This window comes from Gymnoscopelus microlampas (genome assembly GCF_963454915.1).
Source record: "Gymnoscopelus microlampas genome assembly, chromosome: 5".
Lineage (NCBI taxonomy): Eukaryota > Metazoa > Chordata > Actinopteri > Myctophiformes > Myctophidae > Gymnoscopelus > Gymnoscopelus microlampas.
In genome coordinates, this window is record NC_139942.1 from 31,093,926 (window position 1) to 31,111,431 (window position 17,506).

The following is a 17,506-nucleotide window of genomic DNA, read 5'->3' on the forward strand; positions in this document are numbered from 1 at the left end:
AAGGTCACATTCATGGTCACAGTCAATGTTACATCAGTCATATCTCAGGAACGGAGAGAGAGACAGAACGAGATGTTGGTGTGTGCCTTTATTAATGGTATTGAAATTTTATACTGATGTCAAACTGGGAAACTGAAGTAGAAGCAAGGCTTGTCCATAGCCATGTCTGTTTTGTGGGAGTATCCACACATATCTATCAATAACTGGTCAACGCAACAGTACTGTATACACAGAAGATGCTTTAAAACTTCCTGATGAGATTCTGTGGCACTTCCTGGGACTTGCATCCTCTTCCAAAAAGCCAATGAGTAGGTTTGATTTATTATGGAGTCATAAGGAGGTGACATCAATAGAACTTTTTAAAAGATATTTTATTTAATTTGATAAGTGAAGTCACAGCAGTAGATTGGCTAATTTCAGCATGCAACCAAGTGTAAAATGTAGCATTACGACGCGATCAAGGCCCCAAAATACATTTTTGACGACAAAATCAACTGTACATTGAGGTCGACTAAAATCGTATTATATTTAGTCGACTAAAACTACACTAAAACAAACATTTCAGGTGAATAAAATATGACTAAAACTAAATTAAATGTTATTCAAAAGACTATGACTAAAACTAAATAAAGATTTGCTGTCAAAATTAACACTGCGTCACAGTGACATGACAACAACAGGTAACCTCAGTCTGTGATATTAATCTACATTTTTTTGTGTTAAATTGTGACTGTAGCCTGAATGATCAGCGGTCAATTGTAAGCAAGAACAGATTGTTATAATTGTAAGTAAGTAATAGTAAGTGCCACGGCAAATAGCTGTCTCATGTCCAGCGTCCAATTTGTGGAGTCTGTGCACTGAAAATGGCTGTTTTCTGACCCCTGACCTCACTGGACGGCCCGCCACTTTTCCAAATACACCTGTCTGGCTTAGCGGAGAGTGTGGCGTTGTAGAGGGGGTCTCCCTGAACGCGTGCGTATGTCACACGTGCCCCCGCAAATATCTGTCTCGTGTCCAGCGCCCAATTTGTGAAGTCTATGCACTGAAAATGGACCTTTTCTGACCCCTGACCTCACTGGACGGCCCGCCACTTTTCCAAATACACCTGTCTGGCTTAGCGGAGAGTGTGGCGTTGTAGAGGGGGTCTCCCTGAACGTGTGCGTATGTCACACGTGCCCCCGCAAATAGCTGTCTCGTGTCCAGCGCCCAATTTTTGAAGTCTATGCACTGAAAATTGACCTTTTCTGACCCCTGACCTCACTGGACGGCCCGCCACTTTTCCAAATACACCTGTCTGGCTTAGCGGAGAGTGTGGCGTTGTAGAGGGGGTCTCCCTGAACGTGTGCGTATGTCAAAAGTGCTGGCGCCAACAGCCGTCTCCTGTCCAGTGTCCAGTATTGTCTGAAAATGGCACTTTTCTTACCTCAGGCCGCACTGGGCGGCATGCCACTTTCCTTTTTTTACAAATTATCTCTCAAATGTTCACCAACATTCTGTACTGGTCTGTATCCATTTTCTATCAAGTTTAGGGGCGCTCAGTTATGGAGAAGTTCACACACACACACACACACACACACACACACACACACACACACACACACACACACACACACACACACACACACACACACACACACACACACACACACACACACACACACAAAAGGCATACATCATAAATGTATCTTAAAAATAGATTTGTGTCTTTTAAAAAACATAAAAAATTCACAATCTTATTTTGAAGGCAGCCGGAAACCTTATTTCTGCTAGCTCGAAAACCGGAAGTCCAATTTCTGCTCACGGAACGGAGCTGAACCAGGCTACCTCTAAACTGGATCGCTCATAAAAGCACAATGGCTTGTTTTAAATGAGTGTGCGTGTGTGCGCGCGCGCGCGCGCATGTGTGTGTGTGTGTGTGTGTGTGTGTGTGTGTGTGTGTGTGTGTGTGTGTGTGTGTGTGTGTGTGTGTGTGTGTGTGTGTGTGTGTGTGTACCGTTTTTTTTCTTCATTTATTTATTTGTGCAAAACAGCGACCACTAGTGTCACAGGATTCACCAATTTCGGTGTAGCTGCAACGCCTCTCCAGCTCATTAGTAGAGGGCATTGCACAGCTGTGTGTCTTTGCGCATGAGGTCCGACGGTCCCTCAGAAGCTTCTTCTCCTTCTCCTTCTTCTCCACTTACTCACTGACCCTCTCCTTCTCCACTGACTCACTGACCCGCTGTCTGACCATGGAGCCTGCGCTGACCGCAGGGAATGCAGCCGCCGGAGGAGTCCAAGTGAAAGACGACCTGGCGGAGAAATGCCAGAAACTATTCCTGGAGTTCCTGGAGGAGTAAGAGCACATGCAGTCTTGACCTGAGGCGATTCTTAAAAATGTTTTCAACATCCTAACAGTTTTTTCAAAAATAGCAGATCTACAAGCTCAGTGCCGCGCTATGAGCTTATATATCTGCTATTTTTGAATAGCCAAAGAAATCTAAAGTGACATAGATGCGTTCCAGGTCTTAATGGGTTAACTACACGTAACATCAGTGATGGAAGAAGTACTCAAATATTTGACTTTAAGTAAAAGTATCAATACCCTATTGTAGAAATAGTCTGTTACAAGTGCAAGTTCGGTATCCAAAATGTACTCATGCAGAAGGTCCCATTTCACAAGTTTTCAAATGTGTAAAATGTATTCAAATCTTTTGAAAATGCAGCTATGTGTTGTGAGCTTGTAGATTGGCTATTTTCAAATTACCAAAGTATATAGGTCTGAAGTGGCTTTGTAATAATAATCAAAATCTACGATGTAAGTATAGTGGAGTAAAAGTGCAATATTTGCCTTTGAGATGTGTAGTGGAGTAGAAGTTAAATTATAGAAAATTGGAAATACTCCAGTAAAGTAAAAACATACCTCCAATTTGTACTTGAGTACTTAGTTACTTTCCACCACTGCATAACATCATGATTATAGCTATAGCCTCAGAGTCATGACAGATTTATTTTCATTTTTAATCTATAGAATCGAAAAAACTGAGCTCGTCCCAATAGTGAAAATAACCGCTCTACAAGCTCACAAGGCCTTGTGAGCTTGTAGATCTGCTGTTTTCAAATTGCCTCTTTCTTATATTTGACAATTTGGCCCATGTTTGACCAGTTTTTATAGTATACTCCAAAATAGTCAATGCATTTCTCCCATTGACATTTCCAAAAATATTTATATCAATTATTTTAAGCCTAGAATCAAGCCATCCAGGGTCCTGGTGAATCATGACCATAAAACGTTTGATTCTGTGAAAACTTTTTTGAAAACGGCAAAACAAAGGGTAAATATAGTATATCATATAATTAAATATAAAATAAAATCACAGAAAAAAATGTTTTATGGTCATGATTCACCAGGACCCTGGCCTGCCCTGGATGGCTTGATTCTAGGCTTAAATTAATTGATATAAATAGTTTGGAAATGTCAATGGGAAAATTGCATTGACTATTTTGGTGTGGAACCAGAAAATGGCCGTCACTGCTATGCCTTATACGTTTTGGTTTAAAGATTTCAAGGCCCGACTGGTGAGATATTGTACCTCCAGGATGCGGAGGAACTGATTCGACCCGAGAGGAACACCCTCACTGTGAGCTTCACTAACATCGAACTCTTCAACCAGCAACTTGGAACCACCATTCAGGAGGAATATTACAGGTAATTGAGTCCAGGACCAGTAAGTAGTCTAGCCGTCTTTCCATGGGTTCCAGTCTCCCTGTAATGTAATTTAAAAATAACTTAATACCTGTCTGTCTACACAGAGTCTATCCGTTTTTATGTCGGGCTGTGCGTCACTTCGCCAGAGACCACGGCACAATCCCTCCAGCCAAAGAGTTCTATGTGTCCTTCTCTGACTTTCCATATAGGCAAAAGTAAGTTCTTTCAGCATAGTGGAACCTGTCCAGTTCAAACATAGGTCTGTTATCTTGGCTGCAGTAGATTGTGGTGGGAGGAGTGGTGGAGAGCTCTGATGGTGGTGGTACCTTCAGGCAGCAAACCAGCCATTTATTTTCATTTTTATGAAAAGCAATCCGTAAAAAAATATTGGTCACCTTATTGGCCATTCTTCAAGGCCATCTCTTGGTTTGCTATAACTTGAAAACCACAATACCTAGGTGGCTAGTGTAATATTTACCGTAGCTACCTACCCATTACTATTATTAGAGTGGAACATTTAATGTTACACTCTAATAGCATCTTTTTAAAATATGCCCCTCTTTCGTAGGATCCGAGAGCTGTCCACAGCGCGTGTTGGCACTCTGCTCCGTATCAGTGGGCAGGTGGTGCGGACTGCCCCCGTCCATCCTGAATTGGTCAGTGCGCAATTTCTTTGTCTCGACTGTCAGTCAGTCATCAAGGATGTGGAGCAGCAGTTTAAATACACCCAGCCCAACATCTGCAAGAACCCTGTGTGCGCCAACCGGAAGCGCTTCATGCTGGATCCCAACAAGTCTCGCTTTGTTGACTTTCAGAAGGTATTGTCTGTGTGTTGTATTTGGTTAATATTGCACTATAACACTTTTGGCCCTTGTGCATAAAGTTGGTCAGTACCTAACTTTCTTCTGGTGCCGGTGGGGAGTTTGGCATAATGTGTGTTTAGAGAAGGTGATTTTTGTAACAAAAAAAATCATTTTAGACTCGACAATGTAACAGAACGCAGACGAGGGTCACACACTAAATGACAAGGCTCTCCCAGCACTGTGTGATGTGCAGAGATTTGTCTGTATGGTGCAATGAGTCATTGCCTTAGCCTATAGAGTCAGAATATGCCATGACACCTTTTTACCAACTGACACTAATCACATGTGAACAGATGCATAAAGAATATTAACAATTCCTTAAATGAATGGTGTGCATCCTCATCCAGGTACGTATCCAGGAGACCCAGGCAGAGTTGCCCCGGGGCTCCATCCCGCGCAGCGTGGAGGTCGTTCTGAGAGCAGAGGTCGTGGAGATGGCACAGGCTGGAGACCGTTGTGACTTCACTGGAACACTCATAGTTGTGCCTGATGTGGCCGTGCTGGCTTCTACAGGTACATACGTAGACCCTACCAGCAGAAAAAGTAATGTAACTAAACATGTTTCTCCAGGTCTATAAATGCTCAGGAGTGTAAAATACATAAAATATTATATATGTGTATGTATGTACACACACACACAGTAGTTATAGTTGCAAATGTAAGCATTATGCCTCAAATGGATGTAAACTTGTTTCTGTAACAATGGCATTTGCATTAAAATATTAATATTTACTATCTATCAGATTTTAAGTAAATGTATTTGTGTAATATCTTAGTTTTATTTGTATGTAGTCATGATGGTTCTAATTGTGTAATGTATTAGAAATCTGTAAGCGATTTTCCCCTTCATGTTTTAGCTGCATCTACAAATACTGGTGGTAACTGTCGATTGATCTGAGATCTCCACCAACCAATACATTGTTTGTGACCAATACAAAACCTGTACATGACCTCTATTTCAATGTAGAGGCTAGAATAAATTCTGGAGAAAATCTGTTGACAAACCTCTGCCCACTTTGCCCCGTTTGAGTTTTAGCCTCTATATTGAATTTAGATGTCACCAGACATATCAGTAGGCACAGATCCCCGATCATCTGGCTATGCAAGACTATCTGGTGATTTCTGTTGTGATGTGAACACGTTTACATTCACTAATATTATATTTCTTTACTCTTTTTACTAGAACACTGAATATGTTTCAAAATGTTCAAGTTTAAATAAGTTTGTTCTTCTTGTGTGTTCTCTCTTCTCTGTATCATCTCCATTCAGCTACTCGTTCAGAGAGCAGCAACAGAGTGGCAGGGAGGGAGGGATTTGAGGCAGACGGGCTCCAGGGACTTAAGGCTCTGGGGGTGAGGGAACTGTCCTACAGAATGGCCTACCTAGCCTGCCACGTTGCTCCTACCAACCCACGGGTTAGTATCAAATGCAGTTAAGACGAACAAAACAAAAACTAGCAAAACTTTGCCTTCTTACTTACTACCAGCCAACTAAGTGAATATACAGTACCATGAATATACCATGGCAAGTGAAACGCAAAAACTGCTTTAGGATAGTCTACTGACATGCATGCTTACTTCTACCTTATGTTAAAAGGACCTCTTAGACGCAATGTCTTAACAGTATTTGATTGTTTTGTTTTTTATTGTGGGGCATGTTTTGCCCCCACACAACCTTGGTTATATTACTCATCTGGGAGAAGATTCCAGTTTCATGTTTTCTATAGATAGCACATTGTTATAAAAATATAGAGACAATATATATCAAATGACAAGTTGCTGCAGGCATATTTGGAATCCTTTCCGTAAACTATCACTAAAATCTGTTTGTCAGCTTGGAGGTAAAGAGCTGCCGCAGGAGGAGCAGACGGCAGAGAATGTAAAGAAGCAGATGACTGTTGAGGAGTGGGAGAAGGTGTTTGAGATGACTCAGGACAAGAACCTCTATCACAACCTGTGTACCAGTCTCTTCCCCACCATCCATGGTACACCATAGTATTGTTCTTAATCAAATCAAGCTCCCTTGAACCAATTTCACTATTTTAAAAAGTTTTGAATATTTTAATAAAAAAAGGAATGGTTTTGGACAAAAGGTTTCCATCCGACACGACGGCAACGATATAATATATTTCATGGGTCAGAACTCACTGATCATCTGGCCATGGCTACATTTCTGTATTGAATTATCCTGCTTCTGGGATCAAAATCTTGCTCTGTGTGTTCTGCTTGCTAGGTAATGATGAGATCAAGCGAGGTATATTGTTGATGCTTTTTGGGGGCGTCCCCAAGACAACCATGGAGGGGACATCCCTGAGGGGAGACGTAAACATTTGTATTGTTGGAGACCCCAGCACCTCAAAGAGCCAATTCCTCAAGTATGCTCACACCCACATACTGTACATGTGCCTTGCCTTCACATTTAACATGAGTTACTTAGTTGTCTTTGTAGCCTGGAATCCAGACTGATTGCTACGTTCTGCGTTTTCCAATGTAAAACTCGAGTCACTTCCTGACTTACCTACGTAATTGGTGACATTTGGGAATGCGACGCAATTTGGGTCGCATGCCAGACTGAGTATCAAAGTGAGAAAAAAACCCTGCAGAATGTAACAATCAGTCTGGATTCCAGGCTATTGTCTTTTTTTCCTAAAAGCTAATTGTATCTTATACAATATATGTCTTATTGTGTTGTTGACTCATATCCTTGGTCTAGGTGTTATTTATGGAGCTCACAACAGAGTGGGACCTAACCTGAGTTACCTGAGTTGGTAATACTATTTAATCTTACGGTTATTGTCTATTGAGTCTATTGTGTATTCTCAGACACGTGGAAGAGTTTGTTCCTCGTTCGGTCTACACCAGTGGGAAGGCGAGCACTGCTGCTGGTCTGACTGCAGCTGTGGTCAGAGATGAAGAGTCCAATGAGTTTGTCATTGAAGCAGGGGCTCTCATGCTGGCAGATAATGTAAGAAGATTGTAGTGTTGCAGTGGATTTTTTCTGTCTTTGACAGATTTTATTCTATTTTTACTGTCCTAGATTAAATGTTCATGATTAATTCCAAATAGTTGCTGTCTTGAATTGTTCAGTGTGATGGGGTAGGAGAAGGTCAATTAAGTGGTGCAATGACTATTACGCTCCAAAGTCTAAATATTGCAGTGTTGATGATTTTGCAGTGTATTTGGAATGCAATAATCCCCTGTTTGTACTGGGAGTTTTTATAACAATCAACTGATTAGTGGTCAGTCTTTGTTTCTTGTCCATGTTGCCACTTGATAGCAGAGACAGTCAAATTTAAGTGATGTTATACTGTAGATTAAATCTTTTTACCTGATGCCATCCCCTGTGTGAGTGTGTATACTTTCTTTAAAATCTTAAATATGTTTTGGTGTAATATGTTATATAATAATGTTGATGAATATAATATTATGAATGCAAAGTAGCTGTTTAGGTTTGTGGGCAGTAAAATGCTTTGGTCCTGGCTCGCGGTTTGTACATCACATTGTGTCATCACATGCCTCTTTCCCTCATAACAATGTCCACTGTCAATAATGTGTGACTTGGCCCTCAGGGTGTGTGCTGTATTGATGAGTTTGATAAGATGGACCTGAAGGACCAGGTGGCCATTCATGAAGCCATGGAGCAGCAGACCATTTCCATCACCAAGGCTGGAGTCAAGGTTCTAGTCATACACACTTTGTTTGCCACTTATTTTCCCACTGTCTCATGTTGCTTTTCCCCCTTCATTTCCACTGTTTCATAGTCAAAATGGGGCTGGATGATGGTTCTAGCTTCCATTTCAATTAACAATCTAAATGCTAAAATACTAAATACTAAAATAGGTGTACTTTTAGGTGTTACTTTTCATCACTTGATAACAATCAATGACACCCACTAATGAAACAAACCACAAATGCTGATGAACAAAATGTGCTGATAACAGGGTTCCCGCGGGTCCTTAAAAAGTCTTAAATTGTCTTAAAAAATATATCGGGAATTTAAGGTCTTAATTTGTCTTAAATTTGACCGTAGGTATTAAATTTGAAGATTATGTTTTTAAGGCTCATGGGAAAATGAAAGCCATAAACATTTGTGCGTATTCTAGTGTTGAATTTTCCATAAAGATATATTATCAGTACGCTCCTCCATCTCTCCCACTGTGTTGAGAGCGGTTGAGAGACGCACACACAGCAATCAGTGTGTGTTCCATAGGCTGATAGCCCCGCCCTCCCCTGTCTCTCTTCTCCTTCTCTCAGTCACTCACTCAGCTGGAGTTGACGAGGTTGTATCGTTGCCCGGCCGTCAGCCTCAGCGCTGCTGTGTCGCTCGTTAATTCATTTGCTCCAGGTGTCTGTGTAAGCTCAGAAGCTCATTTAAGAGGGCATTGGGCAAAATCAAAGCCCCCGTGACCGTTTTGGTTGATAAAGATAGCAGTAGTTGAGCACTGTTTGGCAGTACTTGTTGCTACAGAGCATGCTAATGAATTCTAAGTGCTAACGACAAATGTATGCTATATAACGGTTGTCACTGGTTACAATGTGGAATAGAAACGACGGACGCTTCCCCCTCAGCTGTCATCAGGGAACAGTTTCAAGTGATAGGAAAAATGTTTGACTGATCAGAAGTAAATCAACTTGGATGCTGTTGTGCTCACACACACACACACACACACACACACACACACACACACACACACACACACACACACACACACACACACACACACACACAGTTTGAGACGTTTTTTTGCTGCGCAGCTCCTCGTTTAAGTTAATTGCCTTCACTTGCTGTGCTGCTGCGCAACAGGGCAGATCTTCGCCAGGCCAGATGGCCCTACCTAGGCCCATGAAATTGATAGGCAGTCTACAGTAGCCAATTAGAATGAAATCTGCTAAAACTGACTCATACACTAATACAGAACCATATATAGGCTAAATATTGTCTCTGACTCTCTGTCGGTTGGGAAAACTGTTCCTTTTATTTTAAAACAATTTCAAATGGTGAAAAAGCCAATCTACAAGTTATAATTATTAAAAATTAAGAAATACTATATTTTAAATAGTGAAAAATACAGAAAATAGGGGGAAATACATAAAATCTCTAATCTGTGATTCTAATGTGATTAATGTGACCCCTACAGTCAGTGAAGTCCCGGGCTGAATGTGACAAATATTGAGACAAATAGGCTATAACCCAATACATAATTTTATGAAATAAATTGGTTATATTCTACAGATAGTTACACTATTCTTGTACTATATTAAAATTAAATCATCCTTAACCTTCAGGTTAATTCATTATTTCCGTGGACTTAAAAATCATCGTTTTATTTGATGGCCTTCTTTTTGATTGGCCTTTTACAGGCCCTACCAGCCTGTAGGGGGAGGTAGAGAGTAACATATTATAATACCAGCCTGTAGGGGGAGGTAGAGAGTCACATTATAATACCAGCCTGTAGGGGGAGGTAAAGAGTCACATTATAATACCAGCCTGTAGGGGGAGGTAGAGAGTAACCTATTATAATACCAGCATGTAGGGGGAGGTAGAGAGTAACATATTATAATACCAGCCTGTAGGGGGAGGTAGAGAGTCACATTATAATACCAGCCTGTAGGGGGAGGTAAAGAGTCACATTATAATAGCAGCTTGTAGGGGGAGGTAGAGAGTAACATATTATAATACCAGCCTGTAGGGGGAGGTAGATAGTCACATTATAATACCAGCCTGTAGGGGGAGGTAAAGAGTCACATTATAATACCAGCCTGTAGGGGGAGGTAGAGAGTAACCTATTATAATACCAGCCTGTAGGGGGAGGTAGAGAGTAACATATTATAATACCAGCCTGTAGGGGGGAGGTAGAGAGTAACATATTATAATACCAGCCTGTAGGGAGAGGTAGAGAGTAACATATTATAATACCTTTTGCTCTAAGTGAAACCTGTGTCCAAACCCAATGTTGAATAAATGTGACTAACAATAGCATATTGTAGTCGTGTTTTCCATCAGAATTAATGAATAAATGCAAAAAAAATCTCCCCTGGCCTAGCACCGGGCCTAACTTTTTTCCTGCAGGAAACCCTGTACACTCTTGAGTTAAATTAACGTTGATTTTACAATATGGGGTCCCAGCACTATAAATGCCATATGGGGTCTGTAGCCTAATGCATGTCAAACTGGGGGTCCTTGAAATTAAAATAGTTGAGAATCACTGCTAGAGCTGTAAAAATCTTCTCTTATGGGGTCCTTGGCTTATCTTTTCAAATGGGGGTCTGCGGGCTAATAAGTGTCAATTTGGGGGTCCTTAACATGAAAAAGTTTGAAAACCACTGGTGTAGGACACACACACACACACACACACACACACACACACACACACCTGCACTCCCATTAGCCAATTTCAATATAGGAAGGCATTGTTGCGACATTTATTTGGGTCTTAAATTACATTTGTTGAGGTCTTAAAAGGGTCTTAAAAAGTCTTAAATTTTACTTTCAAAATGGTGCAGGAACCCTGGATAAACCTTTTACAATTTTTTAGGGATTAGTAACTTGAATAACAAACGTCCTGTTCACAGTAAGTACCCAAAAAGACCTGAGACCAGTTGTAACTCAGGAGTAGGTTTGGCATTCTCAAAGGGAACACCTTGAATCATTGTCTCTGTTTCACAAGATTGTGTTTTCATAGTGGTTATTTAATCTAAAAATGTAATGTAACATCTGAAAACCGTTGATGAAAAAGGTTGTTCATGGTCCAGTCTAGAGAATAATCTGCAGCATTTCCTATCCCCAGGCCACACTGAATGCCCGTACATCCATCTTGGCTGCAGCCAACCCCATTGATGGCCGTTACAATCGTGCCAAGTCTCTGAAACACAACGTCAACATGTCTGACCCCATCATGTCCCGATTTGACCTGTTCTTCATTCTGATAGACGAGTGCAATGAGGTAAGACATGCCCCAAGCAGATATTTCAATGACTTTGCTCACGAGGCACAAAACACCTTGTCTTACCATTAAGAGATGCACATGTCTCCTATTTTGTTTTGACATTTCAAATGTAAAATTTGTGTATTAACATATTTACATCAGTGGCATGCCCGATTGACTTTAACTTCATTATCACTGTGTCCGTATGTTTAAAACCATCTGTCTGTATTTACACCTGCATCATATGCTCCTTGAAGTCCAGTTACCCAGGATGCATGGATAGGAATATCCTCCATACACTATGTTTGTAAAGAATCCCCCTTGTAGTTATTAGTGTATATTGTCTATATATAGCTGTGCCTACCTTAACTGGCCACTAAAATAAACCAAATTGCCATGACAATGGAGGCCATTGAAAGCGTGTTGGTGGGCAGTGGTGATGTGGTTAAAATGATAGTTATATAGGTAAATAAAGTATTTGGTCAAGCATGTTGTTTCCCCCTCATTGACTAGAATACAAAGGTTTTGTGTTTTTGCAGGTGACCGACTATGCTATAGCCCGCCGTATTGTCGACCTCCACTGCAGAAATGTTGAGTCTGTAGAGAGGGTCTATTCTACAGATGAGATCCAGAGATATATACTGTTTGCCAAGCAGTTCCAACCCACGGTCAGTCTCCTGAGCACTTTTGGTTCATTTCTCCTATGAGGAAACATTCAAGGACACATCAAAGCTAAATTAAAGCTAGACACCAAGTTAAAAGATATGGCCTCAGGACTTTTATCACATTATACCCAATTACCCATGTATTCTGCTTTTATATGCCTCTCCACAATGATGTGTAATAAACACACACAAAAGAAAATGCTGCTGCTGTCATATTTTTATAAGAGGAGTGTTACATTTACTTCTATCTGAATCAAATGAATCTATGGTGCTTGGTTTCCGTATTCAACAAGGCAGGCAGGCAGCCATATAAACAAACACACTGTCATTCTACAGCTTAACAGTACATTAAAGAATGCTTTTGAAAACTTTGATCTGGTGTGTTTGATGCAGATAACAACGGAGGCTAAGGAGTTTGTGGTGGAGCAATACAAACTTCTGAGGCAGAGAGACAGTGTAGGCAGCACCAAGTCGGCCTGGAGGATCACTGTTAGACAGCTGGAGAGCATGCTGAGGCTGTCGGAGGCTATGGCTAAGCTATACTCCTCTGATGAGGTATGCACACCAGCCTACACATAGAAACGCATTCAAATTTGTTTTATCACATTACACAGGGGAAACGGTGTGAAATTGTGCAAAACGGTTCATAATATGCTAACAATAGTTCAATTTTACATACAAATGGGGGGGGGGGGGGTACGCTGCAGGTTAGCCCTCTGCGAGGAGCAGAGTTTTTAAATCCTGATTAGATATGAAGTGAACCCTGGTTTAGGGCAAATGGTGTGGGCAATGTACACAGTTCTTTCTTTAGTCGTTAAGTCAGTTAAATCCTCCCCACACACATTTTGTGTGTTGCCACTGCTGTTGTATCCTACTGACTCACCTGCCAGTGAGGATCCCCCACCAGGAGGACGTATAGCCTTCGTCCTACTCTTCCCACCCAACACTCCCTGCTGACAGGTGCCACCCCGGCCCGTAGTGATATCACCCTCCCCGCACAGCTTCCGTCCCCCGAACACGGGCCAATTGTGTTCCTATAGACGCTCGACAAAGCCGGATGCACCACAGTGGATTCGAACCCACAACCTCCACACGGTGGTGGGCAGGCGCTTTACCACTAAGCTGCTACCAGATTTGATTGATACCACATTTTTTTTAATATTGATATTTGATTATGATGTTTTCATTAAGGCCAATTCATGCTTGGTCGACCGGCACATCATGTGACAAAAGTGACGTCAAAACACAAAATGTTTTTGACGTCTTTCGACTATGTCGCATACCTCTTGAAAAATAAAAGGTCTGTTGCGTACTCTGATTGGTTCGGAAGACGAGCTAATCTCCACTTCTACGGAGATGCGTGAGACCACATTCACTTGCTTATTTAAATTTTCTGCCGAGGCTGTCAGCGAGTCACAGACAGTATGAATGCTCAAAAATCAGAACATAATGAGACACACAGTTGCTTCAAGCATAAATTGGCCTTTACTCTGCACTGTCTCAGTCATTATTACTGTTTGACAGTTGTAGCCACCTATTGGATACCTTGTGGTCCCAGATGTAGTTCCATAGATGGGCTCCCAGGCTCATGTGTCCGTCCTTGACTACTACTGTAATAATCCTCAGGTCCAGCCAAAACATGTGAAGGAGGCCTTTCGTCTAATCAACAAGTCCATCATCAGTGTGGATTCTCCTGACATTAATTTTGACCAGGATCTGCAAGACGACCCAGACATGAACGGTGACTGGATGGGTTAGCGGCCAATGAAAAATATGTACTGTATTTTCCTTCACGACATGTGCTTCAAGAAACCAGGCAATACAACATGATTGTATAAAACAAGTGTAAAAACTGATTAGTACAATGCAATACGCAGTAAAATCAAAAGGTCCACAATCAATTGCTTTGAGGGGGGATGCAAGGGGATGCCTCGGACAAAAGCATCCCCATTTTAAAACTGCCACCCCTCTTTCATCATTCTTTATGAAACTAAGATAGAACTCAATCAATCTACTTGTAAGCCACTTAGTATATATTTAGTCATATTAGAGAAAAGGGTGCATCTGGAGTTCTCATCAATGCATTGGATTTGCTACGTTTTTTAACTTGTGAAAGGTTTCACCGATAATGACATGCTTGGATGGATGCCAGGTTGAAAGTGGCTAGATAATGTGCCAACTGTGATTTCAAACTGTGCTCTTTTGTACAGGCCAGAATGGGATACCAAGAGAGGAAGTGAACGGAACCAATGGGAACAATGCAGAGATTATGGACACAGAGCAGCAGCCAATCAAAGAGAAGACTGCTGGCGCCAAGGCTGTCCTGAAGATGACATTTAATGAGTATCGTCGGGTTTCCAATCTCATAGTACTCCACATACAGAAGTTGGAGGACGGTGAGTGGACGATGTTCAAAAAAACATAAATTGTGTCCTTTTATCAGCCAGGAATTGGACATTAACACGATTAAAATAAAACCATATAGACTGCATGTGCAACATGCTGTTTTAGGACAACTGTTGATTTTTGTTTAGCAAACATTTATTCCAGAGTGTTTTGTTTTGGTGACCATCCTTTTCTTAGCAGTGCTAGTGCAAGGTAGAAATGAGTGAGAGTTAAAATGTTCTAATTCATGTCACATTCAATGTCACCAGCTCCATTTACTTCCATAATCTAAAAGCAATAAAAATACCGCTTTATTTCTCCCAATATAGTCATTATGCCAATTATGCCACACATTTCTGTGTTGCAACTGCTATTGTACCCTCACCTATGACTCACTTGCCAGTGTGGAGCCCCCACCGGGGGACACAGCACCTCTGTCCTTCTCCTCCCGTTCAATACCCCCGCTGACAGGCGCTGCCCCAGCCTGTAGGAGTTGCAGCGACAAAGATCACCCTTCCTAGCTGGCTTCCCTCCCCTGAACATGGGGCAGTTGTGCCGGTTGTGTTTGTATCAGATGCCTGGACAAACCAGATGCACCGTGGTCCGTGGGGGATTTGAACACATTCTGGTGGTGGACAAGTACTTGTACCCCTGTGCCACCCGAGTGCCTATTATTACATTATGTTTGAGGTTATTTCAACGTTTACTTGGGCTTTTGTGAGCACCCCTTACAGTTTTTAAGTTGCTTGGTTCAGTATTTAGATATTTGATATTAAGTTTATCAGACACGCCCCTTTCCTATACAAACCCATTGTAACTTCAAACTCTATTTTAACCATGATCGATTCATTGAAAACACCCGTCCATGGTTCTGGTGACTGATATTGTCCTAATGGGGGAGGAGGCCATGTTTTTTTCAATTACTTTGAAAAAGTAATTGAAAAAGTGAAATATAAAAGTGAAATATCCCTTTAACAAGTTAATCCAAACTGACACCATAAAAAATATAGTAAAGAGTTGGGATGGGCTTCGAAGTATTGACACTGAAGTAGTTGTAGAACTGGCTGCATTTAAACCATGATTTATTTTCTTGTTAATGGATTTTGAATGAAATGGTGCTGTTTTTCTCCTCAGTGGATGCAGAGTGTTCTCTGAAGAAGAGTGAACTGATAAACTGGTATTTGAAGGAGATGGAGGGTGAAATTGATACGGAAGAGGAGTTGATCGCCAAGAAGTCCATGATAGAAAAAGTTCTTCACAGACTCATCCATTTCGTGAGTGTTTGTTTGTTTTTATTTATGTTGAATTATCAATGAGGGAAGAGGGTGCTTCACAAAAATGGTTCCTCAACTCCAAAAATATAATATGCTGAATAACAAAGACATTTCCGCACATCCTATACATAAGACAGATCATTGACTTCATCAGATAGTTGCCACATTCACCAAAAATAGAAGCTCTACAAGCTGCAACATGTTGTGAACTTGTAGATCGGCTATTTTTGGTGCACAACAGTGGCGCACAACTAAGTATGGTATAAATCACCCTTTAGCTCTTGTCCCTTTTTCATAAACTGACACTCATTACATGATGCTGCAAGAATACTCAAAATGGATAAAAGCAGTCCATGGTGCTGAAATGGTGCTGTACTTATCAAAGGCTAATAGTCTATTATAGAATCTGAATGTTAATTGAAAACAATAATTCATGGAGTCACTACATCAAATTAAATAGTACTAAACTTAAAATGTGAAATTAGCACTAAGTCTAAGTGCTTTTTCTTATGTTTCAGGACCACATCATCATTGAACTGACGCAGACGGGGCTGAAGAAGGTTAAAGATGGAGAGGAGCGAGTCACAGAAGACGACCCATTCCTGGTTGTTAACCCAAACTATACACTAGATGATTAACTGTCTTTCTGCTTCTACACCTGAAGGCTGACTTCCTCATATCTGTTGCTGGCTCTAACACCTCAATGCAATTATATGAAGAAAAATTAATGGGACTGTTGTTTTGTCACCACGCACCTCTGTTGACTTTTTTCTCAACATGTTCAGTGTCACACTCTAATTGGTAACATTTGCAGAAATTAGTCTAGGATAATTTTGTCGCTGGTAGAAAATTTGATGAATTGATCTTTAAGTGTTTATGAAAAGAAAGTATGTGAATAAATCTATTTTTGGCATGTGTGTGGTGTTCTGAGTCATTTCCAAGTTTCTTGAGCCGAGCTGGGAGAGTGGAAGAACTTGGTCAGTGTAGGCACTCCCAAACTTCCGCCGTAATCTGAAGACCCCCCCCCCACTCTTCAGACTCCTCCTTAGCCCGTAGCACTTGCCCTAGCCTTGACACCTTGCAGTCTTATCCAAAGGCTAAAATGACATTTAGATGGCATGTTACGTACAGTATGTAGACTAGCCAGGTTCATTTGTAGACCTGGCATCTTAAAGTGTGTATAGTTTCAATGTACAGATTATAGACTTTTTGATATTATACTGTTTACTTTAGACTGATTATATAACTGGGTTACCTACTGTATGATCCTAGATGACTTTCTGTGTTTCTCGTATTTACCTGCTTACTGTAAATCGCTCTGGATTAATAGCGTCTGCAAAATTATGCCTAAATTGTAGAGAAGATTAACGTACCACAATTCATGGTGTAATAAACCTTAGTAATGCAAATGACTAACTTCAGTCATTTGAATCCTCCCCTCTAGGACATCCATCAGGTTGTCACCAACATCCCCTTGCACCTACTGGACCAGCATGCACGTTCTACAGCTACTCTGGGATACTGAATATCACATAGATGGCTATCCACATCTTAGCCTAACAAAGGATTCTTCAAACATGACATGGTAAAACATGACAATGGTGTTACAGTGGTATTCAACATTCCTTTGTCATGTTGGGCTTTAAACCTGTATTATACCCTGTTGGGCTTTATCTTGTTATATTGTGTCGCACCAATATTTTCAA

The 17,506-nt window shown here is 41.0% G+C and overlaps 1 protein-coding gene across 1 annotated transcript; it reads left to right on the plus strand.

Moving 5' to 3' along the window:
* Nucleotides 1-741: 741 nt before the first annotated feature.
* On the plus strand, nt 742-16,490 carry mcm6l (MCM6 minichromosome maintenance deficient 6, like; the record flags this gene model as incomplete). Its single annotated transcript, XM_084056842.1, has 18 exons — nt 742-758; nt 2,150-2,335; nt 3,542-3,688; nt 3,793-3,903; nt 4,257-4,506; nt 4,899-5,064; nt 5,821-5,966; nt 6,385-6,535; nt 6,784-6,925; nt 7,374-7,515; nt 8,120-8,227; nt 11,339-11,494; nt 12,016-12,144; nt 12,535-12,696; nt 13,768-13,882; nt 14,352-14,537; nt 15,661-15,800; nt 16,319-16,490. The coding sequence occupies 18 exons, from the start codon at nt 742-744 to the stop codon at nt 16,436-16,438; spliced, it is 2,574 nt and encodes an 857-aa protein (XP_083912968.1). The 3' UTR covers nt 16,439-16,490.
* Nucleotides 16,491-17,506: the final 1,016 nt, after the last annotated feature.